The 25,739-nt window shown below is 38.3% G+C and overlaps 1 protein-coding gene across 4 annotated transcripts in view; it reads left to right on the top strand.

Annotated features, from left to right (window-relative positions):
* The window catches only part of GRAMD2B (GRAM domain containing 2B), a 30,774-nt gene extending 11,228 nt beyond the window's left edge, over positions 1–19,546 (top strand). For 2 of the 4 annotated variants that reach the window (XM_077171547.1, XM_077171544.1), the window contains exons 2-14: positions 2,152–2,274; positions 4,280–4,361; positions 4,674–4,740; positions 5,686–5,789; positions 9,209–9,304; positions 9,991–10,062; positions 10,179–10,259; positions 10,893–11,004; positions 12,648–12,770; positions 12,959–13,046; positions 13,520–13,621; positions 15,150–15,243; positions 18,290–19,546. In XM_077171547.1, coding sequence (XP_077027662.1) covers positions 2,234–2,274; positions 4,280–4,361; positions 4,674–4,740; positions 5,686–5,789; positions 9,209–9,304; positions 9,991–10,062; positions 10,179–10,259; positions 10,893–11,004; positions 12,648–12,770; positions 12,959–13,046; positions 13,520–13,621; positions 15,150–15,243; positions 18,290–18,331 — 1,104 coding nt within the window. In that variant the 5' untranslated portion in view covers positions 2,152–2,233 and the 3' untranslated portion in view covers positions 18,332–19,546. The remainder of the gene's footprint in view (positions 1–2,151; positions 2,275–4,279; positions 4,362–4,673; positions 4,741–5,685; positions 5,790–9,208; positions 9,305–9,990; positions 10,063–10,178; positions 10,260–10,892; positions 11,005–12,647; positions 12,771–12,958; positions 13,047–13,519; positions 13,622–15,149; positions 15,244–18,289) is intronic. The other 2 variants (XM_077171545.1, XM_077171546.1) reach the window with 2 other exon arrangements.
* The last annotated feature ends 6,193 nt before the right edge of the window (positions 19,547–25,739 follow it).

The raw sequence follows: 25,739 nt of genomic DNA, 5'->3' as shown, positions 1-25,739 counted from the left end.
GGGTTCAGACACTAGAGATTCAGGAGTAGTAGAAGTTAGTAAAGAAGATAGAAAGAATGGATGAGGAAAAGGGAGTGTGAATTGTAAGTAAAAAAGCAGCAGCAAAGCATCTAACCATGTTGACAGATGTAAGTGAGTGGTAGAACCTGTGTTATAGATTTTTTTAAAAGATATTTGTACTATAGAGGCCTGAGACTGGCCTCCTTGATCAGTTGGTAGCACTGCCATATGAGAATAGCAGGCTCACCAAGGCCGTGATGGATACCAGTCAGGCTTCAGGCTCAAGCAACTAATCTTAAAAACAATGCTATGTTACGTAGTTCTATTCACTTGGGAGTTTCCATGCTAAGCTGCTTTTTTTGAACCTGGCGGTTTTGCCTCACCCTGTTCCTTATCCCACTCATTTCTGGTACTCTCTGGCCACTCTTGGAGCCCAAGGATTTGGGTAATAGAAATACAGCAAGACTGTGAATAAGACATTTTCAGGATTTGCAGACATTTGGAATACAAACTCCCCTATGCTTGCAGGGAGAACTTTGAGTAGGTAGTCTTTTTGTCTGTCCGTTTAAAATCTCAAACAGCATAAAACTGCTTATTCAGTTTTTTCAGGCAGATTGGGTTCCACTTGAATCTCATGAATTGCCTATTTAGTTGTCATTTATGTCAACTGAAAATAAAAGCTAATGATGTATGGTCAAGGGAGAGCTGATCCAAGAGTGAAGTTATGGGAATATAATAGGGTTTTTTTCCTTATCAGCTTTGTGTATAATTGAAAGAATTGAAAGTCACAGTAATAACGTGAGACTTTGGGAGTAGGAATTCAGTGCCCCTGTGGTGGGGAGTGCTAAGGGTGCTGAGGAGGGCTCAGATATGGAAATAACTGTTCTATGTGAATATAAGATGCCTTGAGAATGCAGCATTTGTCCTGTGACATAAGTTCTGGTTTATCTGTGAGGTAGGATAACACCTCATTAGACCTCAATTAGAATGAGGTGTATCTTCTGATCTTACTCATCAGAATGTAATAAAAGCAAAAGATCTTTTTGTGCCCTTCCTAAAAGAAGATTAAATTAGTTTGAGAAATTCTGTTAACAAAACTTTTGCCTTAGTAAGAAAAAAAACTGTTCATAGTAAAGACAGTGCCACATGATGGCTGTAGTCTTGCTGTAAAATAGCAGAAATTAAATATTATAATGGAAAGCTTCTGTAAATGGAATAATTCGGGCCAGGCATTAAATTAGTGGGTGACATCGTTTGGCTTTCCTCTTTAATCCTAAGAGCATTCTATGGTTTTTGTGAAGCTTCAGGTTTCTGCAGGCAAGTGTGTGTATGTATTTGTCATGTCATTTTAGAATAGCATCATTCTTCACACCTGTTATTAATAACAGCTCTTTTTCTCTAAGTTTTCTGGGTTGTCATTTTGTTGGAAAGTTATGAAAAGGGAAGCCAGGGGGAGGCTCTAATGGTACATTGCTTAGCCTTCAAACTCTGGGTCCACAACACACATTTCTGAAGCAGCGGCACGTGCTGTGAAAAAACAGTGCACTGTGGTGGCAGTGTTGCTTTTTAAAATGAAACCAATGCTTTTTGTACTTGGAAAGAAACCTTTATTGCAAAGATACTGCATGTGGACTCACACAGAAGATGGGAAGTGAGAGGCAAAATAGGACCTATCTTCCTCTTGCAATATTGAGCCACAAATAGTCTGCTAAGCACCACGTGCTGCCATGCAAGATGTTTTTCTCGTGGTTTGCCAATCAAATTAATTTCCATTAGTCATTTGAGTCTGAGTACTGGATATGGAATGCATTTTTCCTAACGGAGACGTTCTCTTCAGAACGGAAGCTAGAGCTACAAATTTTATGAGTGCTGGAATATCCATGGCAATCTTTCAATTTTCCGTTTTTCATTGCTGAAATTCCAGTACTGGAGCTCAGATGTATAGTACTGTTGAGTCAGTAGATAAAAATTTTTTCAGGATATCAGAATAAATATAAGTTACAATTATAAAGAACAATTTTGTTCTTTAATATATGCTGTATTGTCAACATGTTGCAGTGGCATTCAACATTACTGTGAGTCCTGTAATACACACTTTTATTTCTTTGGTTCTTTGTTTGTTTATTTTTTTATTTATTTTCCCCCCTGCAGTTCAGATGGAGAAAATGGAACTGATGAAAAAAGAAAGGCTGGAAAATCACCCACTGTGTCACTTCAGACCCCTACCAGTGAAATGGAGTATTTTGATGACCGGAAAAAAGTTGATCTTGATAGGTAATGCCAGAAATACTGTTAGTTTTCTTCTAGTAAGATAATTAAAATGGCTGCAACCCACTTCAAAAGCTAGACTGGGTAGCAATATTTATCAGCTCTCCTAGGGTTAATTTGCCCTAGGATACACTATGCACGTGAATTGGAATCCAGGCACCTTCCTTAGTTGCTGTATTACCCATTGCAAGCAGTCACAATAGAATTTAGACTCTGAGCTGGCTTAGTTCCCCTGTTCTAGGAAAAAATATATTGCACTGTTTGGTGCCACTGCTGGTTACATTCCTTTTGTAATCAATTTGACAGGCAGTCAAACAGAGCTGCAGTTTTAGTCCTGGCCTGTTTCCAGAACACTTTCATGCTGAATATTGATTGTCCACGGTAAAACTATGACATAAGTTTTAATTTTGGACTCTGTGCCATATATTGCATCAGATTTTTCTAATGTCTCTACAAAGATATTCATTCTTCTTTTGTTTGAGAACGGAAATGCATTTTAAGTTTTTCTAAAAGCTAAAATCCCACGTGGATGGCTTGAACCTTTGCATACCTTTCACTTTGTCAACTGAATAGTCAGTGCAAAAGTCAGTGGTGAGCCTGACACTGTTGTTTTGGTCACAAGGCAAATATTTTTAAAAAAAACATAATTTAATTTCATTAAGCATCTTTGAGGAAAAGATATTTGAAGGAATATGTTATCACTTTTTTTCCCCTCCAAACATTGCAGTCTTACCTCTCATATGCTATAATTGAGTACTTTTGGTGAAGGCTAAATATAAGATTTTTGTCAGGTTCACAATTTGTTTCAGTTTGACCTGTACTTTATATAAGCACACAAATACATGTACTCACATATTTTTGAGTTTTTAGGGACTGCCTGAAATATGCAGCTGGTTTCTCTGCTAAGTCAGTGTCTAAGTCAGATTGCTATAAAATCTGTTTCCTACTGTGTCTCCATAGCACTTAGGGTTTTTCTTCCTCTCACTCATATGGTGCAATAATGGAAACTTTTGTAGCACCTTTATTTCCCTACTATATCTTTAGCACAACATATTTTTCAGTTCATTCAGTATGAGTCATGTGATTGTTTTTTCTTCTACTGTTCAGTTTGCATCCTGAGGGCCTCTGAAAAAGAGCTACCTGATTTTTATAGTATGTTAATATGCATTTATTCTGTGCCACATAGATCTCAGAGAGAGTGCTCTCAGAGAGTGCTCTCCTCTTTCTGATTTATGAAACAGTTGTCCCCTTCTCTGTTTGTTTTTCTGAAGAATCCATGCCATTAATTCCTCCTGTATAAAATAGCAAAACTGTTTTTCCCAGCCATCCACAGAGAATTTGATCTGTACTTGATTTTTTAAAGTTGTCTGAGGTTTTGTCTGGATTCCCAGTATAAATGGCTGGAGCTGTACAAGTACAGCTACCTATACAGCTGGCACTCAGAATTCCATTTCATTTCCTGTAGGGTTGCTGGTTATCTTAATGATTTCATTACATTATGCTACACTATACAGTTCATAGCCATCCTCTGACTTGTGCACCTATTCTTTGTTGCACTTTTCAAATGAGCTCGTAGCTTGTGTTACAAGGTCATAGCTTTCTGTACGCTGCCTTCCACCTCAACTACTAAGCTTTTTATCATTTTATCTTGAATTAGTAAGGAGTGTGTTTGCTTAGTATTAGTATTTCATATGTTGCCCAGAAACGAAGGTGAAGCTAAGCAATGTGATAATTCATTAAGCTGGAAAAATGTTTTGAACTTTTTGTATTTCCTTACCAGATAGTCGGTTATTTAGAATACCCCTTCTAAATTGAAAGGAGCCCTTCATCAGACTGTCACAGTCAGCAGTTTAAGAAAAGATAGAGTCCTCTTTATCTCTGCATAATCCTTGATGATTTAGATAAGTTATCTAAAGGATTATTATGTTCTGTGGAAAGGCACATCCTGTTGGTAACTTACCAAGACCAATGAACTGGGGCCAGGCTTACATCAAATGCTTTAAATCTTCAGGACCAAGAGCAGCACAGATAGTCCAGTCCTGACAAGCAAGAGCGACTCCAAGATTGAAAGGAAAAAACGTGCCTCAAATCAGGTAAGACAGAGACTCTATTTGTTTTCCTATATAGAGTAAAAGTAAACACAACTACTATGACAGGGCTTTTGTTTAGCAAAACTATAGTTCATGGTTGTGTAAGGACACAGGTTCCTTTGTCATCAGTGTATTTGCGTCTGGGTAAAGCACAATATAGTATTAATAACCACATTAAAAAAAAAAGGATTTCTTGTAAAACAAGTAGGCAGAATGGGAAGGTGTGTGGAGGACAGGAAGTGAAGCAGGTCACTTGGTTGTCAGACTGTCTAATAAAGTGTGTGTGGTTTTGTTGTCGGGCTTTTTGTTTTTTAGCTGAAGGCAAATGCACACTTTCATAAGCTGTTTCTAGATGTTCCCATTGATGAGCCGCTGAAACAAAGTAAGTATTAATCCCTGTGTTGTTGTTGTCTGTGGATCCTAGATAATGTTGTTACCCAACCAATGTGGTGATGTATAAGAGAAGCTACCTAAATTTAAAAAACTTTTAACTCCACTTACTTAGAGCTACGGGGCCTTGATCCATGTGCAATGGGCATTTTATTATAGTCTTGGAAAACTTAAATTTCTACATGTTTGGTCTATTTGGAAATTGTAGCCCACTTTGCCATTCCTGGAGAGTAGCCTAATCTAATGCAGTATTTTTTGATACTGAATCTTTCTTAATAAAGACATTACTTGAGACAGCATTGATCAAGTGATTAGCTGGAGTTTTTGCTGTTGATGATGTTTTAATGATGTTTTAATGATGTAGTACTTAAAAGAAGAGAATTGTACACAGACATGTATAGCAAATGTTTCTTGAAAGGAATGCAGGGAAGGTGGTTCATGAGCAAGAACTGGTTTGCTCAATGTCTGTGAAGTAAAAGCAGTATTACTTTACATGTGTTGTATCTCTGTTGGACATCCATTTTAGACAACAGCTGTAGAGCTGGAAGTTTAAAGACAAAATCTTTCATTAAAATTCTTCACATTTAAGTAATACAGTTACCTAGAAGTTAGTAAAAAGGTCATAGGAAGATGGGTCACATTCTCTCAGAAAAGATTTTTGACCTTTGGAGGCCACTTGCATGTTGCTATTCATTTTATTCATTTCAGTTGTTTTCCTTCAAATACTTTGAGTCTAAACTTAGGCCTGTGACATCATCTGAGCTTGTCAGTATTAGTTAAACTTACTGAAAATTTTAAGGTTTGACAATGTTAATCAAAAGGCATAAACCTAAACATATCATAGCTTTGTAAAAAGAACAAAAAAAACCCAGAAGCCAGATTGGCTTGGCTTGGGTTGTGATTTACATTCAAGATTATAGAATTCTATTTGTTTCAGGCTTTACATGTGCTCTGCAGAAAGAAATTCTGTACCAAGGAAAGTTATTCCTTTCTGAAAACTGGATTTGCTTCCATTCCAAGGTCTTTGGTAAAGACACTAAGGTTAGTAAAATGTTTGTATATAGAACAGTAATGCTATTCTTAAAAACTTGTTCATCACCAGAAGTTCAAATTACTGTGCGAGGCTACAATAGTAATATTTCCAAGTTTTATTGAATACAATCACTATTTATAAGTGATGTTTGAAATACAGTCTAGAACTGAACACTATTATTATTAGAGATTGAATCTTTTGTTTAAGGACTTCATGTCTGAAAGAAACAGATGAGAGGAAAGGATCTGACAAGCAGCAGTGAGGGCATTGGCAAAACCATGCAACACAATTTGCAAAAATGTTTCTCTTGGGTTAAGTACATAAAAGAGGACGAGGAGCTGGAGGAAGGAAGGCTGAAAAATATTAAGGCCTTCAAGGCTGTAGCTGGGGCACTGGAGAGAAGGATCAAGCATATTAAGGGATTTAGAAAGCAAGAATTAAAACTGGCTTCTGACTTGAGTAGCAAAGCTCTCTGAAGGATTCTTCTAGCAGTCCTATTTTGCATAAACAAAGAACAGGATAAAAGAAAAACAAGTTGGCAAGGTTTTTATTTGTGAGCCTAGTGTGCAGATCAGAACTGCGATGTGAACTGTTGGGAAGATCATAAATTAGTCTTTCTTGGTGATCCACCTAAAGCTTAGTACCCCTGAGGTGAATCATGCGCATACAGAAAAATCAAAGACTTGGGTCTGTTGATTTGGAGCTTTTGGACTGCGCTTTTTTTACATAAACTGCTTTGATTTTGACTGCGTCTGGGGAAACAGATCAAAATGCTTCAAGGATTTCTTTGGCTTCTTCCTTTCAGGTGTATCCTTGAACAAAGCTTCTGGTTAGGTCCAGTGATCTAGGGGTTGATTAGGGGTTGAGATTATCTCATTTCTCTGGGGTCAACTGTTTTGATGGTGTACCATCTGTTGTTAAAGGGCTTTTTATAAAGTATAAAATGTTTAGAGATTGTTTAATATTATTGACAGCGCATTGTCCATAGTGACCTTATGGGTTATTGTCTTCCACCACTTGTCCCAGGACTATTGTTGATTTCTAGTTAATGGATTCTACTAGTCATAGACAGTACGTTAATGTGGATGGGTGTGTATCTTGGTGAAAGCTGTATGACACAAAATAAAAAACAAATGGTTGACTACTGTCATTCAATATTAGTAACACCTATCTTTGCAATTTCTTAACATTTAAGCTGCTGTACTAGCAGTCTTTGGTTCACTGTGAACAATTACAGCTACTTCAAACTGTGGAACAGCTTTGGAGTGCCAACTAAGCTAAAGGTATACAAGAATATGGTAAAACTTTATTGAGCAGAAAAACTGGTAAAATATGCAGAATGATGATGATGATGTAGTACTAGGAAATTATTTGTCAATAAGGTTTTAAATTCGGGAATATATACATGCTTACATATATGCTGAAGAGTGAAAACATTTTACGAGATAGGGTAGAATAAACACTGGAAATGTAATTATAGCAATATTGCAAATTACGCAGTTCTGGGTCTTATTTTCAGAAAACATTGCAGGGAAAATTAAGAGTGAAGGAGATAGTCCTTATCATTTATTTACAGCTTCATTCTGCTTTTAGGAATACCGTCAAGAAAAAAGCTTGAGAATCAGGGATACAGTAAAAAATTATGTCATGGGAAAGGAAGGAGGAAATCAAGCTGGACAGGAAGAGGAGCATTCTTAGCAGTCAGATACACTGACAAAGTTTTCAGGACACAAAGCTTCTGTTGATTAAAACTTGTAAAACCATATAAGCTTAGGGATAAAGTGTTTTATTGTGAAAAACAGCAGATCTACACATTCCAGTTAATTTTTGATAGGAGTTCTAGCTGCAGGTTTGTTTTTTTTTTTTTGAAAGCTTTCATGCAGGGAACAGCTATGCAATTCAGGAGTTTTGAGTATGCAGTAAAAACAGTGTGTATATTTAAAAGTAAAAGATTGCTTCTGCAGGATTGAATAGGCATTGAAAAACTTTTTTTCCAGGTAGCACTCATTTGGCTGTATATGTTGGCCTTGAGTCTTTCTTGGATTTAGACATTGTTTTACCCTTTTAAATTACTTTCTATGTTGCCTGCAGGTAAATCTTTTATTCTGAAACAATTACTGTTCCAGATAAAAGTATTTGTGATCAAACAGTGATTCCACCCTTCCAATCTAATGCTGTGGGAGCAGTGCAGTAAGCAAGTGCTGAATGCACACATTAGTTTTGATTACAGTGATGTTGTCCATCTAAACTACACACAGTAGAATGCCATTTACATCTCTGATTTAAAGTTCTTTAAGGTGAATTGTGAACTGAACCAACTAGAAAAATTGTAAGCTGCTTTCTTGTAGCAGGATTTGTGTTCAAGCAGTATTTGGCAGTCTTGCAACCAAACTGTTATTTACAAAGATTTTTTTTTTTTACCCGGTACAATTTTTCATTTCATGATTTTGTGTTACTGGTCTGAACAAAAGTTAACAAGAAACTGCACAGAGTAAATTCATTCTCCTCCAATGGCATATTTTAATTCAGTGTTGTGATTGCAGACTGAACAAATTATGAACACTTCTAACCTTGCTTCCAAATTTCTCAGGTAGATCTGAGAGCCTGTGCCAAAAATATTTTTAACAGGATCTATTTCTTAATCATGGGTGTTATTATATTATATACATATCCAGGATTATTATATTTGCCTAACTCACTAAATCTCTAGGGTTTTCAACTCACTGTCTTCAAACAGATTTTTACCATTGTAAATTGGGATTTACAGAAAGAACCCATGCAGAATATCTGAAGCAAAATACTCTGAAACTTAGCAGACATTTCTCTAATGGTGTTGGATGTAAACATAAAGGAGGAAGGAAAATTGAGAACTTTTCAGTGTAAATGTAGACTGCCTCCTCGGCACACACAGGAATCAGTTGAAGTCAGCAGGTGTATCAGTATTGGGTCTTTCAACCTTGCTGAAGGATGAGCTGTTTACTCACCTGCTTGTTGCAGATCTGTAAGTGGTGAGAAGACTTTTGTGCTCATTATTCAACAAGCTTTTCTTGTCTGATATGTTCTGAAATATTTGGTTTCTAGACAAAGAAGCATAGCTTTAAGATTGGTTCATTTTGCTGATCTGCAGTGCACTAAGCCCATAGTCTTGTGAGAGCCAGAAGGGATCAGGAAAGGAAGACACAAACAAATGCCTGGATTAGCATATAATAAAAGGAGAAGTAAAAGTAGTTAGGTGTGATTTCAGATTATTACTATTTCTTATTTTAAATGAAATAATAGTAATCAGAAGGGCAGTGGAGACATCTTTAAAGGGTGAGTGTTGAAGGTCTGGCTTATCCCAGTAGCTGGGCTGGCCCCTCAGGAGAGAGTGTGATGCAGATTTGTATGTGAGTATTGGGATTCCAATGCTACATTTACCTTGTTTCAGATTAGTATACCTGTGCTGTCAGTGACGCTTCTGAAGAAAACCAAAACTGCCCTTCTTGTGCCAAATGCTCTGATCATAGCGACAGTGACAGATAGGGTAAGTACTGGTAGAGGACAAGCTATTTCAGTGAGAAAATAAAGAATAGAATCTCTGTTTGCCACATGGTCTCTGTAATCATTCACTCCCTGTTTTCCAAGAACTCATAGCACCAGAGGAACTGGAAAAGCTGAGTCAGGAGGTGCATGCACAGAGGGTTACCTTCTTTGTTAGCAGCTCTGTCAGTGTTCTTCCATTTATTTGTATCTCTTACCTAACCAGTCATACTTTAGACACACAAAAACCTGTTGCTTACAGTGATATTCAGGAATTGTACTTGCATCAATCAGTAGAAAATATGATTATCCTATGAGCAGCTTCAGAAACAGTGAATTTTCATTGCACAAATATTCTGTGGGTGCAGGAGACAGTACCTAAAAGCAAGTTTGGGGTTTTGTTTGTTTGGAGTTTTTTTAAGGGTTAGGTAAAACATAGCATGAAAAGCGTTTTAAAAGAAAGAACAGATCTGGATTATGCTCTTGTTCCTGCAGCAGAACATGGTAACTTTTATGTGCCTGTTCTGTGTTTGTGTGATAAACATCAAGTCAAAGGCTTAGAAAGGACTACAGGTTTTTACTGCCATACTTTGTTACTTGATCACCAGCAAAATCACCTGTCAAGTTTTATTTAGATAAGAGGAAAACTGTATGTCTTCTGCAAACACTCTTGGAACTTTTATTTTGCAGTACATGTTTGTCTCACTACTCTCCAGAGATACCACCTACAAGCTATTAAAATCTATCTGTACACATCTTGACGTAAGTACTAGTGGCAATGAAGATGGTATGTAGTTTGTGTTCATTATTACTGCTATCTTGCTGTGAAGTGGTACTTTCTGCTTGTGTTCCTTGTTGACAGTGCTACTTTTTTTCAGGATACAAGCATGGGCAACAGTCCAAATCCCTCTTCTGCAGAAAACAGCTTCAGGGCTGATCGCCCTAGAACTCTGCCCCTGGTAAATGGCTTAGAAGTTTGTTCTTTTGTTGCATGGCATCTTTCATTGCAAGTACTATTTATAATGCCTGAAGAAGGGAAACTGAAGAGAATCATGACATCTGTTTCTAAAATTTCCATGAGTCTTTAAGCTGGAAAACAGTTGGAATAATTAGCATAATTATCTGTGACGTGCAGTTTATATACGTGCATAGGCTTTGGATTTATTCAAGGTCTGTGTGTTCTCCATATCTCTGTCTAGCAGTCAGATTTCACTGTACTGACATAAAGTCTGCCATGGGCAGTTTTTGCAGTGTTTCTAGTAGCAAACCTTCCCCTGTAAAACAGTTAGTCATCTGCAAGAACTCTGAAGCTGCATGTGATAACCAGAGTCTAAGTCTATGGACTTGCCCTAGACTTCACAGCTTGTCTAACTTAACAGTCTTTCTTATAGACAAGGCAGCAGATGAAGCTTGAATTCTGGTGATCTTATGGACCTTATTTTTTAGTTTGATCTCAACATGTTGATGTCAGAGATTGTTCCTGGTTAAACAGTTCTAAAGCTTGGATCTTTGGTTCAGATTCTAGAGGAAATCAGATTGTTTTGATTTAGAACAGGGCTAAGCCTTTTTGTGATTTTTTTTCTCCCCATCAGGATTTCAATGAAGATTATTCTGATCTGGATGGAATAGTGCAGCAGCGAAGACAAGAGATGGAAGAGTCCAGCAGCACAGGCTCACAGACACCAGAGCTGGAGTGCTTCCAAGGTGAGTGGGATCATGGAGCCCCAAGAGAAGGAGAATGGACTAGCTCTCAGTTTTGCTTCTGTATCCCCTTCTGATGTGGAATCTAGATTTGTTTGGTCCTGGAGAATTATGTGCATTTTCAGATCTTCTTCAAGGCCCCAGTATCTGCATTTCTGTTACTATGGCCCTCTGAAGTCGAGACTCAGGCAATGACTTTGTCATCAGTAGATCTAAATTGTTGCTGCTTGTTCCAGTTGCTTAGCCATGTGAACAGAGATAGAATGTAGGAGCCACATGCTTTAAAACACGAAGGAAAAACAAACAATCAAAACCCATTTTAAAGTAGTTCAAGTCACAGTGCAACTTCTGATCTATACAAATAACACTTTGTACTATGGTCACTTTTGGTCATCAAGCTTATTTTTGACTTTTTTTGTGGGGATTTTTAAACACTCATTTTATTCTTTGCTGCTATTAAGGTATTTGAAAATACCATCCAAAGTTGTTCTTTCCTTACCACACTCTTTGTAATCTCTTGTATCAAGTTCTTCACCTAACTAGCAGCTGTTCTTCATAACTCATACTTCATAACTTCATGAGTACAGCAATACTTGTTTTGTGTAGCTCATGCTGAATGTTGTTATGAAAACCTAGAGTATTCTCTTACACAATTAATATATATTAAGATATTAATGTGTTGTTATGCTGTTAGTACTCTGGGTTCCATCTTGACTAATTTGTATAAGAAACTGCTGAAAGACAGTGTCATTTTTTATAGCAGTTCTCTGTCATGTTATTTTTTATTAACTCCTTTTTTCTCTGTGTCTTTTGTTCAGCCAAATAATTTGGAGTTATTTGCTTTCATTGGTATTTTACATTTACAGTGCATCTGTCTTTAATTGTGTGGTGCTGTTCATTAAATTGTGGCGTCATCACATGCCACAGAGTGCTTCTAAATAATTTTTTAACTTGCTGTCTTACTTCCTGATGGCTAGTAACTACTTCAAGCCATTTCTTTTTCCACAAATGAAAACTAATATGCAGGCAAAGAACCATCCTAGGAAAAGGAGTTGAAAGTAGGGGTGAAAGGTAGCACGTCTCTCACTCATGGTTGTTTTTTGTCCATCATTAGAGCAAGTCCAGGGTAAACCAGTAGAGCATAAAACTGAGTGTGATTAGATTTTTCTGTTCCATTTCTTTCAAGATACCACTGGCATTTTTAAAGACAGTCCGAAGGGGAAGTTTTAATGTCCTTTTTAAAGTGACAATGCACTATCCTCATTTGGTGTTGCTATTAAAGTAATTTGGAATCATTATTCTAGCAAATTCAGGCCTTTTGAGAGATTACTTTTGTGACTATAATCTTCTGCCTGGAAATTCAATAGTAGCTTTCAAGATTTTCATGGGTTGCTATCTTTTAAAAGATCTGGAATATAAATGCAACATATATTATCTTTTTTCAGTCCAAGTGCTTCTTTTTATTTGTGCTTTTCTTTTTATGTTGATGTGGAACTAGTACATAGTTTCAACGATACTTGAACCAACTTCTGCTTCTCACCCAAAAGTACAGAAATGCACCTTTTAAAATTTTCCTCTTTTTCTATTTCTTGACCAAAATAAGCTATCAACAATTTCACCTCTGTTAAAATTCTTTCTTTTGACAGATTATCATGTTGTTGAAACAGAGACTCATTTGAAAGTTTCCAAGCCTGAGGCCAAGTCTGTTCGTTCAGATCCACATAGTAAACGTGGGCCTGATGGAAAAGCCCGAAACAGTCCTCGAAATGGTAAGAAATCAAGGACAGATCTGCAGCTGGAATAACTTGAGATAAGTTTACAAAGTGCATCAGTTCACAGAACATGGAAGAGCTCTTTCTTGTTTCTCCTTCTACATTATCTGTTGCATTCTTCAAAACACTGTTTATATTCTGTGGTCTGCTCTGCTCAAAGTAAGACTTGGTTCTTTCCCTTGCAGGCCATTCTGAAGCCTTCAGATTCCTCCACAAAGTGAAGTCCCAGAAGCTGTTATCTCTGAACCACATACTTGTATTTTATGCAATTCTGTAAGTTAGCAATAACAAGATTGTCAAAAACTAGGATTTTCTTACATTTACATGATTGATATAATCTAAGCTTTACTTGAGAAAAGGAAATTATTGGGAATTGTGGCCTTTATACTTCCCAGAAATGTGTATATACATACATACATATGTACATATATAAGCCTGCTGCATCAGGCTTATACTTAACTGGCCATTTACTTTTAAAAGCAAAGGGTCTTTTGATTCAGAAAATTTTAAAAGTGTTTAAGTACTTCCAGAGGTTCCTTTTGCATGTCACTTAGCGAACACATACTCAGGTTTGAGATTTTCATAACTGTCTGAATGCCATTGATGCTATTCCTGAAATGTTTCTAAGAACAATACCTTTATTATTGAACATGTGCAAGTAATAATTTAAATAGCTTTTTACAACGAATTTGTCAGTTGCTGCTAAAGTTTCCTTAACTGATACACTTTATTTTTCTCTCTTACAGTGTTTGTGTTTTAATACTTTCTACCTTCTACATGAGATATAAAATCAGTGTCCTGGAGGAACGCCTTATGTCCATGACAGCCTTTGATTCACATATTAAGGAGTAAGATAAACTCTGGAAAAGTATTGGGGATTTAAAGTCTTTTTCCAGAGCAATGATTCCATGAAAAAGGTGTAACTTCTGTCTTCAGTCTTAGTGTAATTTGATTAGTATATTCGAAACATACTTCATGCTCTTTGAGCTAATACATCTGTTTTGCTTGTATAAAGCTTTGTGTTGTCTATATACCATTTAGAAACTGATATCCTGCCTTTCTGAAATAAAAAACCCCACACTAGAAAAACAAACCAAAGCAAAACCCAAACACACCAAGGGACAGGTATCTGTGTATTTGAAGAGAAAATATGGAAAGGGACCATAGTTACATAAATAATTCCTTTCTGTAGCTGAAGTCATGGCTGTCATCTGCCCCTGCAGTTAGGTTTTTTTGTTTGTTTGTTTGTTTTTTGGTTTTTTTGGTTTTTTTTTTTTTGTCTCCATGTTGCATAAATGGGAATGTGCAAACATTAAATGGAGCAGCAGTGCAGAGGTATGTGATTTTTTTCCAGAATAGTTTCCCTCTATAAGTTGTATGGGCTCCCTGCTCTTGTCTTTGGAAGTTAAACTGGATACTGCTGAGAATACTAATCAGTTTATTGAGTATTAGATTTTGCATTAACTCTTCTCCCCTTCTTATAACAGATTTTTTTCCCTGAACTGCTCTGAAAAATATGGCTTTGAGAGTCATTTATAAACTCAGTGCAAAACCTGCAGCCACATGCAACATGAGTGGAAGTGATGACAGCTGGAAAAGCACCACGTAAAAAAGAGAAGGGAAAAATAAAATTCAAGACAGAGCTGACTCAGGCATGGTGGAATTGTTTGTAAAGTGGTTCAAATTTAGCAAGCTCTTACATAAGTGTGCTTTTAAATTCAGCTTTCTTTGATTACCCATCCATGACAAAACAGGTCACTCTGACATTGCACTTGTGGTCATATCAAACAATGACTGTGCTGTTTATGATCCAACTGGTCTCAGCTGTCATGTGTGGAAAGCAGTAGGACTTGTATGCATGTGTCAGAAGACAGAGCCAGGTTCTTCATTAAAAAAGGGATAGAAGGAAATGATGCTCTATCTATGCAGCCTTGCATTTATATTTTACCATTTTATAATCCAAGAAGTGGGGTAAACATGTCCCACATATTAAGCAATGTCAAAAGCCTTTTTTCTCACTTTTGGCATATTTTTATTAGCAGGATACTGTATCCCTCTTCAGAAACACTAACACAAGAAAGTCCTGATTCTGTTGCTCTGATCCCAAACAGTACAAGATACAGGAAGGAAGATCTAATGTGCGCTTCTGCAGTGTCAAGGGCTTGGGCTTTCCAATTTCCTCCAAGGATGTGGAACTTACAGAACTTTTCAGGGGAAATAGCTCAAAAGTGTTCTATCCAAACTTCTGGAGAATGAGATTTCTGTAAACTAGTACAGTTTGCAGTTTTGGCACTGTTGCCATCTACGTATGTGTCCAGTTCTGTTTTCCTTATTTTTTGAGTCTGTTATACTTAACTTTTTCATTCTATTTGACAGGCATCAAGTGCACCAAGATTTGGGATCTCACCTGCAAATTAATGCCGATGCCCTTTGTGATGAGTTAACTGCTAATCTTAGAAAATTGGAAAAGGTAACATTGTATATATAACAATATATATATATGTAACATATATATAATGCAAATGCTGATAGACCAATCAGGTTCTTGCTGTGTTTCTATGATCCTGTATCTTGAAAAGTGTCAAGTTACCCCAAATTTGATACCAAAAGGTGGCATGTTTTCCTAGACAAAGGACTAATTTTCAGACTATAAAATAACCCTAGTATAAACATTGGCATGTGTAAAAGCTTTGCCTTAAACTGAAGCTTATAACCAGGCCAAGTGTCCCTGAGGCAGACACTTCAGGGTGATTATTGCATTATGTAGTGATCTCAACTTTTTTTTTTCTTTTTTTTTTTTTTTAGTCCATCAGGGATAAGGATTTTAAAATCAACCTTTATTGGTATTTGATTAATTTTTCCTGTTTGGGGCTTTTTTGGAGTTTTGATTAAGAAAAGTGGCACTTGCTTACATATGCAGTCAGCTACTTCACACTGAGTGGCTGAGATCTGCTTGTTTTATTCCAGTAACACAAATGCTACTGCACCTGTTGTGCAGTTCCCTATACCTGACCCTTGCTTTTTACCATCTGTAATTGGAAAACTAAACTTACTTGGTGACTTAAATTGGAAGCCTATGCAAAACAAGTGGGTGTGCAGACTTTATTTCCTTATTTGGTGTTTTTCACCTTTCCAAAACACTTTACCAGAGACTCCACTGCTCTTGTGGCTGTGCCATGGGGTGGGTCTGCTGGATGCTGTTGGAATAGTTGTGTCCAGCACAGGGCAGCCTCTGGCCCTGGCATACTGCTGCTGCCCCTGCAGACCTTGCCCCACCTGCCCCCAAACCTTGACAAATTCGCCCAGTACAGGTGGGTGAAATGCTGTATGTTGGGTACACATACACAGGCAGAACATGATAAAAGCACTAGTGGAACAAAACCAAAAGTTACTTGAATTCCTTTCTGCTTAAGTCACATGGGATATTTTTGCCTCTGTTTCTAAAACTGAGTCTGTGCCAAAGTCTTTCAATGCCTTTTTTCCCCCAAACCAAATTTTTCAAATAGCATAAAGCTAAGAATATAAAATATCACTGTTTACATGTATGGCATAGGTTTTAGAAATAGTGCCAAAAATGGGTTTCTTCCCCCACATTGTCACCCTCTTGGCTATGGAAATACAGAGTAATGCTGGCTTAACCCCTCTGTATTTTCTGGATAATAACAGCGTGAATACAAAGGAAAAATGCTCTGGTAACCAGATGGTTATCAGATACAGTTTTCAGCCAAATTAGGTCATTTAAGAGGTTACTGCTTTCTGGCTGTCTGGGACAGGCTGGCAAGATGGTTCATAGGAGACCTCATTTCAGTGGGAAGCCGGCCAGCCCTCTGCAGCAAGGCTGGGCATTGTCCCACTCCCTTATATAGTCTCTGCTTGGAGACAGTAATGGACAGCTGGATGGTTAGGTCATTCAGCTGTTCCCAGAGAAGTGACCCTCTGTCCTGAATTAGAGTCTTAAGTGGTGTGCATTTTTTGCTTAGTGTCTTGCTTTCTTTGTTTAGTGTTTACAGGATTGGAGCCTTAAAGATTTACCTTTATCTGCCAGATATTCAGGGTGATGAGGTGCTCTGCATACAAGCCAAATCAGAATTGCCTGTACCTGCATATTGCCACATCCTGTTCTAATCTAGATGAGCAGTGGTTGGAAATCTAACAGCTTTTTGTTCTCTGAGCAAAGTTGCTGCAGTTGTTTACCAGTTTCATATGCCTTAGTGAAAAGTGGCTGCAGCAGCAAAGGTAGCATACATGTTCTAGTATAACTTGTCATGTCTTCCCTTACTTTCCCTGTGACTACATCACTGTAAACTGGAGCACTGAGATTATCAAGATTAAAAACTAAAAATTACTCTGCAGTTAAAAATTGGTTAATGCACGAATATGTAGCAATGACTTTTTCAGTGTGACCTTGTGATTTTTACAAGTTCTCCTTCATACTTGGAGTCAAGGAACTGCCATTGTTTAGCACAATTCTGCTAACTTGGCTTTTAATTGCATTTAGCAGCTTGTTAAAATGCAGCGTGTCTATTAAAGGATAAAGCATTAAATTGTGGGAGGGAAAATGTGGCCTAATATTACTCATTCTCTTACACTAACTTACCAAGCTAAAAGGAAATTCCTGTTTACATGTTAAGCAACTCTCATAAAATTAGGTCTTCTTAGTGTTTCCCTTTCCTCAAAATGTCCTTCTTGAGAAAGGTGTGCATCTGTGATGGAAATCATGACATAGGACTGAAAAGTGGTATCTTTGAACAGGAAGTACAGTGGCTCCTCAAATTAAAGCCTGAAAGTAGCTGTGACTATATCTGTAACCAGTGCCAGCAAGTTACTAAGATACTGAGATACTGAGAATGTGTGTGTCTGGGGATGTGACCCACTCTATTCCCTCCTCTCTGCTTTTAAGGACAAGGAGATGAAAAGTGGATAATTAGGCTGTGTAAAAATAGATCTGTTCAAATTATTCTGGAGGATGCAGCTGGCTGACATTACTTTCATTGCAGCTAAAGGAAAATAGTCCACAATCAGTTCACTGAATCTGTTAAATGGGACATGTCTGCTAATGGTTACAAGACTGTACTGTGCACATATCATGGCTGAAGCTGTTAAAAAACTATTTGAATTATCCATTTAGCCATAGAGCTATGACTTGGAAGTTTGAGGCTTTTACTGGATTTTGATCAAGGTGAAAATAATTCATTTTCTTGTCCCATTGCTTCTAGCTCTGGTTTTTATTTCTATCTTATGACTAATGGTGGAGACAATCTATAGGAGAAAATTTCAGAGGATATTCATTATATGAAACTTGCCGGTTGATTGTCTAGGTGTTACATTTGATGCACTTTTATTACACTTACAATAAGGGAAGCATTTAACAGGGATACCAGAGGTATGAAAAGGTGTGACAGAATTAACATGCAGACAGAGTATATTGAAGAGTATGTCTTGATTTTTTTTTTTTTTTATTTAAAATGCAGTGTAACACTTCTTGCCTCACAACTCTTTCCCTCTCTTTTTCTAAGATACAGAACAACTTACAAAAACTACTTGAAGATGGTGAATGAAACATCAATGTTCTTGGACTGCTTCAGACCTCATTCTTCTGTCTTGACAAACTGTTCCAAAGGAGCTCTGCTGGCCAGAGTTCAAGCTTCTTTATTTTCAGTCCAAGCCAAGCTTAAACTACTGTAAAGCTCATGTCATAATGCAAAAAAGTCAGTTGATTCTTCAGCATGTATCTATATATTTTGCAAACATATATGGTTTGGTCTACATGTATCTCTGTTTTAAAAATGTGGGGATTTTTCTTTCTCTGTTGTGTGTGAATTAATGGATTTTATAGCTTGCTTGATTTTAGAGTTGCTTTCACCACTGCAAACCTTGTGCATATCCTTTTACCTCAACATTTACTTTATGCCTATTGTCATACAAGTATAGACGTGAAGAATGTCAGTCATCATTCATGTACTGAAGTGTTGTGTGAATGAGCAGGTATCTGTTTTAGCTGTGATTATAGATTGGTGCTGTGCTCTTCATTTTAACTTACTTCTCTGCACCCTGACAAAAACAGATGCCTCTGTGTTTGGGTATGCTGTCACGAATGTTTGAGGTCTGCTCAGTTCTCCAGCACTGTAAAAAAGCTCAAGTCCACTTTTTGTGACATGGTATCACCACTGAGGGTAAGGTCTGTTTCTGCTGGGCATTCAGGTTCCATTGAAGTCAAGCCTGAAATCTGTATGGACTTGCCAATTTGCAATCAAGTTGCTTATGAATAGCAATATGGGTGTGACATACCTGCACAACTTAGAAAAACTGGTTGTTTTCTGTCCACTCATGTGGTCTCTGTCCTTTAAGTTAGTCAATGTGAAGATCCTCAGTCAGCTTTCCTTGGAGTTCATGCGGTTTTGTTTGGCTGAGCAAGTGCAATTTGTAGTCCATTAAATGGAAGTCTGGTCTTGGTATATGACTCCAGGGACTGGATATTTCCACATAATGAGAACTGGCAAATTAATGGTGCAGCAATACAAACAATCAGTAGAGTGAATGAAAAAGTGGACACCTGCTTCATTGTATCACATACTGTTTTTTTCCCAGAGTGCCTAAGATGGGGATTTTTAGCTTTCTGATTCACCAAGCAGGCTCATTAGTTTTTAAAAAGCAATATTTAGTAGAATAACTACTATCTGTGAAGTAATAGTACTCTTTATAATATGCTATGCATTTTATAACCATTTCTGTGAAATGTACCTACTTTGTTTAAATAAACTTTTTTAAAACCAGTGACTCAGTACTGTAATTTGGATGAACCCAAGTCCCTCCATCAGTTTTAGTCAAGTGTGATGTTCATGAGGCTCATACCTCATGGTACAGTTTGTGCAAAACCCAGCACTCAACACAAGGGGTTAGGAACTGCATCCTGCTTCAGTCCTTCCTCTGACTCCATTGTGTGTGACTTCTTTCTGGAGCTCAGTGACAACGGTAAGAGCAAATTCGGCCCCCAGAGTTTTGGGGACATGTTAATAGTTTTCTCAAATTCCCCATGTTTCTCAAGTTTCCTCCTTGGAGGATATTGGATGGGTATCAGAATGCCAAGGCAGCTTTGAGGGCTCTGCAGGCTCTAACATGCCTGCCTGGCTCAAGATTCCACATGAGTACAGTATGTAAGAAATTGAGATTTGACTGTTCTCCCTAATAAAATACCTGCTTTTGCTTCCTCAGCTATTGTGACTTTATTGGGAAACTCAGCTTCACAAGAAAACTGTTGAAAAAAGTTTGGTTTTTTTCCCCTACTTTCCACTACAGTTGCACAGCTTATGTAATGTTTTGGACTCTCACCTCATCCTCTACCTTGTTCCCTCCCTTTAATTCTGTATCAGAAGTCTCTAGCTCTGTGGTTGAAAAATTGATGCCATGAGTCACTTTTATCAAAGGAACTACAAGAAGACTTGGTTATATCCAGCAGCTGAACTGAGTTAGCCTTTTACTTACCTTACATTGTCAAGTCTGTGCTTTTCTACAGGAGAACAGAGAACATAATATTTGATAGGTGCCTTAAGTGAATCAGGCAGGCTAAGGCCTTGTCATTAGCCATATGGAACACAATTACTGTATGGCATGAGCAATCAGAGGTAGGTGTGTGCCCTTCTGCCTGCTGCAGCAGCATGCCAGGGGAGGTGAGTCTGCACAAAGGTGTAACTGTTCTTCTAACGCAGGAAAGTGAGCTGTGCTCCAGAGAAAGGATTGGATTGTGACAATTCAGTCACAGCAGCCACTTGAGCGCAGTGGCGCAATTCTGTGTGACCCCTACCCTGCCCCTCTGGTGCTACCCTCACTCCCCCTTTTCCTAGAGGGAGGAGGAGGATGTCACACTCTTCAGGCATCAGGGCATAGGTGGGCAGCATGCAGCGTTCAGGTACCCCAGGGAGCCTTGCAAGGCCCCACATGGAAAAGCTTAGAAGGGAGTGGAGTGATTTAAATCCTGTGATTTAGGCCTTTAGACTTGGGATGGAGGGGGTTTGCCCCAGTGTTTGGGAGAGAAGAACTAGTAGCAGGGATAAGCAAGGAAAAGCTGCTTCTCCCAAGGCTGGGAGTGTGTTAAAGAGCAAGGAGACTTATTCCAGTATCTGTGGCAGGTAGTGCATACAAAGGCAACAAGGAGGGGCTTTGCCTTTTGGCTAAAGTGCAAGTTTGCAGAAGTAGATGGGAAAGATGTGTGACTTTAGGGAAGTCAAAAATGCACACAAAATTCTTAGCACACACTCTTATAACAATCATTCATAATTTGCTGCATATCTGCTTTTAAAAGACGGTTTTAAAATTTCTTGTGCGTTTGTTTTTCCAGCTTTGTCTACCTTTTGTCCTTGACAGCACGGAGGCTGAAAACAAAGAAGAAAAACAAACAAGAAAAACAGCTGAGTTCTGCCAGCCATGCAGGACTAGTAATTGATAGTGCCAGGTTCTGGGAAGATGCTTTGAGTTGAAGGTGGAAGGCAAGAGGGACACATCACTTTTGTTTTCTCTAGTTGTGGTTAGTGAAAAAAGTAATGAGGATTTGTAATGGCTATTTGGATTGAGGGGTTGTTGAATTAGTTTTCTGTCAAGGTATCAAGGTATGAAGTTTACAGTGCTGTTGGTGTGAAGGATGCAGCTAGCACTCTAGGCAGGAAGTATGATCAGCTGAAAGCCTCGCTCTCAACAGTAGTAGGTCCCATTAGCATTTGCAGGAAAGACAAACAGTTTTGCATGTGTTTTTGTCTGAGTATATCTGAATTTAATATTATTAACCTCTTGCATGTGAACCTTTGTACAGGTGTGTGGTAATGCTTTCTGCTTCCTGCTACATCTGCACTTTCATTTCCACGTTTCCACCTCATAGTCAGTTGACAAATGATAAAGAAATATCCGGGTTGCTGATATCCAGGCCTTTGCAGGCTATTGCTCAGCTGGTTCCAGCTATTGCTAGTGAAGTGTTATTACCAAATACATAGGAGATTTTGCATTTACAGAGCAGGTGTGACATGTAGTAATGATCAGAAAAAGCTGGCTGTTTAGACAGAAAACTGAGCAAACAGTGACACAGAGCAAACAGTTCTTTTTGTGTTCAGTGCCTGTGTGTATGCTTCTATAAACAACAGAGGAATAATGTCATTTGAAAGGATTTTACCAGCACCTGCTTTTCAGTTTCCCTGGTGAGACTATCTGAGTCTGACAGGCAAATTTGCTCAAGAGGGAAAATTGACTCATCTCATTTGACGCTTCTAGGTTTATGGTTTGAACCCAGTGGACCGTTCTGCTAAACATGGTTGCATGTAATGAGACTTTACAAAAGAGATGGGTTTTTTGCCTTCTTGGGTTTTAAAATCGGTGTAGTATCATTTTATGAATGTAGAGCCTCATAATATCCTGTTTTTCACTGAACAGCCACAAAAATGTATGTCAGTAAATTTCATTTAAATGCGTCTAAAGTTACTCCCTGTTTATCACAACCCAGCCTGGATTTTAACAAAAAATCAGTCAAATGCAAACAATAAAACAACATACAATCTACAGTAAATCCACAACATGTGTGAGAGTTTATTCCCTGAGCGTCATGGAATGTTGTCATGCCTGTCACTAATCCTGTCCAAAATACAGGCATTTCACTTATACTGCTGTTGTTTCAGACCTTCTGGTCTTCTTCCTGGAGGCACCTACTTCCCCTCAAGTTTCCATTTAGTCAAACTGGCCAGTGAGACTATGCCTACTCATCTTGGATTAAATCTCAAATTATTTGGGTGACAAAGCCTAGATCTAGCATCTATAAAACCGTGATTACACTTGCTATTTGTAGTACCCTCAAAGGGATGATCCCAAGAAGGAACTGATTAGAAGTGTGCTATGAGAGGATACTAGCAGGGTTAGTATGATAATCAGAAGCAGGTTTTTTTCTCCTGTACTTAGTTTCTTATCTATTATAATTTACAAACAAGGGGTCAGGATGCAGCCCCTTAGCAAATAGACTTTGAGCAGGAATTAAAGGTACGTCAGTGAAGCCTTTCCCAAGACTGTGTCTCACTTACAAAATGGACAAGAATATTCCAGTTATCCCCTACTGAAGTGGCAAATGCTTTGCTTGAATCACTTCATCTATTTTCCCCACAATGGGCAGTATTTGTGCCAAAAAGTTCACCCTGGGTTGGATGTCTGTTCACTTAGTAAACACCTGTGCTAATGACTTTGGAAATTAGTTCAAGTTCTTGAAGACAGTTGTTGTAGAAAAGATTGCCCTGCCCTGCCAGCCTCCATGAGTTCAGTCTAGATAGCTCTTCCTCCTGATTGTTTTTTTAAATTTGTCCACTGTGGATAGAGCTTCTACTGATGTATTTTACTGTCTATGTGACTTTTTTATTTTTCCAGTTTCTGTACTAAGTCCATTAGGAAACTGCTTAAATGTTCATTTTGTTCTTAAATTTTAAAAGATACCTTTCCCTGGCTTTACATAAACAGCAAGCTCATGTCATGATGATATAGTGGCTACATCATGTTCTGGAGGTGTGACATTCTACATTAAGCTTTATAACAAGGATTTTATAGTCTTTGGCAATGCAGGTACTTTGGACTGTACAATAAAGGCTCCTTCAACTCCTGTTCTCACTTAATGGTATTGATAAGGTAATTTTCCACTGACTAGGCATTTTAGCAGGAGATTAAAGGAAAGTCATTCCAATGTGCTGTCAAGTACTAAATTAAAAATCAGCTCTTCACACTATCTACAGGTAGATGGATAAAGGCTCCCTCCAAGAAGAAAAGGTAATGAGTAACTTAATTATAACCTTACATGCTGGATCTGGCATGCAGGACAAAAAACAGCTCTGAATTCTTCCTGCACTTAAAGCTTGCTATCATGGCAGTGTGCACACGTGGGCTCATTCCAGAACAAAGGCAAGGTGGGAGGAAAGTCAGCTTGTACTAACAGCTGTTTCCACAACACATATAAAGATCCACAGACCTTCTCTCACAAATGGATCATGAAACTTAAATGCCTCAGCACTGGCTTATGATACTCACATGAAGAGGTGTCCTTCTATGTTTTTTCCAAAAACTGTTTAAACGATGCCACTGACAACACACATGAAGAAAACAATATAATCTACGTTAGTAGCTTGAAAATGTCACACTTCTAAAGACTCTGATCAATAGTAATGGCTGTAAGAGTGCTGTGCGAAAGACCAAGTTTGTGATTGTATGAACACATCTTCCACACTTCTTTTCCAAGTCTCTTCATGTATTTCTGATTCTGCAATCACTCTTTGACCATCACAGTAAATGCTACCACAAAAACAGTTTGTGGGTTGGAGTTTAATTGAACTAAGAAAGTACAAGATTTGTGTTAGGTGTAGGACTAAGGATATGAGAGTGCTTGTAGTTGAATACTGAGAGTTCTAGTATTTAGCTACTCCCTTCTTCTCTTTGTAGACCATCCTCTGCCTCCCTTTCTGATGTTGTTCTACCAGATGTAGCCTGGTTCCAAAAGCTGAACTTCTTAATAGTAACCCATCCAAAACCAGTTAACTTTCCACCAGAGATAAGGATAAGAGTAAAAGAGCCTAGTATCAAATGCAGGCATGTTGAGCAATGCCTAAAATAGTGCTTTAGGAGCTTTGCTGACATTGCAACTTTTTTCCTCAATTGTTTCTCTAATTGTATTCGATGTAATGTGAAGCAACACTGGAAACTTGGAAGAATATTGGCAAGAATATTCTGAGGTGAGTTCTCTGCACACCTGTCCTCTACCTGTGTGCTTCCACAGAGAGCCACGACCACAGACAATGGGCCAGATCTGTCAGCAGCAGTAAGTTAGGCTTCTACACAACTCTGGTGTCTTTCCTGAGATTAAAAATTAATTTAAAAAATCAGCAGTGTCTGATCCTTAAGGTTTTAGTCATTCATCTGCCTAAGTCCCTTCAGATTCTTGCACATGTCTGTCCCCTCTGCCATTAAGCACTTAATTCAGTTGTGACTGTTGTCCAACCTGCCAGCAGCTGCTTTCCTTACAAACCAGTATTGCTGTCACCCTACCATCACTACCTTACTGATCATGTGCTGCTGCTTCCCATCCCTACTAGTACACCTGTGGTGCAGTATCCCTTATTTTCTTCCAGGAAAATCAGCTGGAGTTATTTTGTGCAAAGTCCATATCGCAAAGGCATGTTGCATCACCTTTGCTGCATCAGCTTTGCTAAACAGATTAGAACATCTGAGTAATCAGTTTGGTGGAGGAATGTGGAACTGGAAATTATGAGAATAATACTTTTATATCTTAGGGGCAGATGGGGAAGATGCTGCTTTAGGTGTCTATTTCCCTTTTAGCAGCACTTTCCTGTGCTTAGGCCAAGGTTGAGTAGAACCATCATACACATCCCTAGACAAAAAAGAAAGCAGTTGCAGCAAAATTTTGTTAGATTCCCTGTCCTAGCATAAAGAAAGCTTACCAAATTAGGCTGACAAATGCTTTGGGACAGCAACAGGTGCAGACTTTTTGATGGGCCACAAAGAGAACAGCATTGTTTCAGAGGGGAGCACATGCCCTGTGTGGAAAAAGCAGGATGAGGCAACAGTGCAACCAAGATCCTGGTCATCCTCTGATTCAACACACAAGCCAAAATCTTACTCTGCAATGCTCTGACCACATCTGTGTAAAGGAACTCTCTTCATATAGAAATTTGTCACTGCACTGTGTGGCTGTGGAGCAATAATGATTCCTCTGGAAATCTTGTAGGCAGGAGCAGACCTCTCAGCCCAAGATGCTCCTGGATTGCTCTCTCCCAGCAGTCAGCATATGCTGCAGTCAAAACATCACATTTGTGGCTCATGCAGCGTGAGGCCTTTTTTGGTAACTCTGACCCCTGGCAGTCAGCCCTGCTGATGAGAAATTGGAAGGCAACCCCAGCTGAGTGGATGTAGGCTTCCACAGGGAAAGGCAGCAGAAAAGCA

Source organism: Agelaius phoeniceus, chromosome Z (assembly GCF_051311805.1).
Source record: "Agelaius phoeniceus isolate bAgePho1 chromosome Z, bAgePho1.hap1, whole genome shotgun sequence".
In the NCBI taxonomy this organism is placed as follows: Eukaryota; Metazoa; Chordata; class Aves; order Passeriformes; family Icteridae; genus Agelaius; species Agelaius phoeniceus.
The sequence above is the reverse complement of the archived record's forward strand: the minus strand, read 5'-3'. Positions and strand labels throughout refer to the sequence as shown.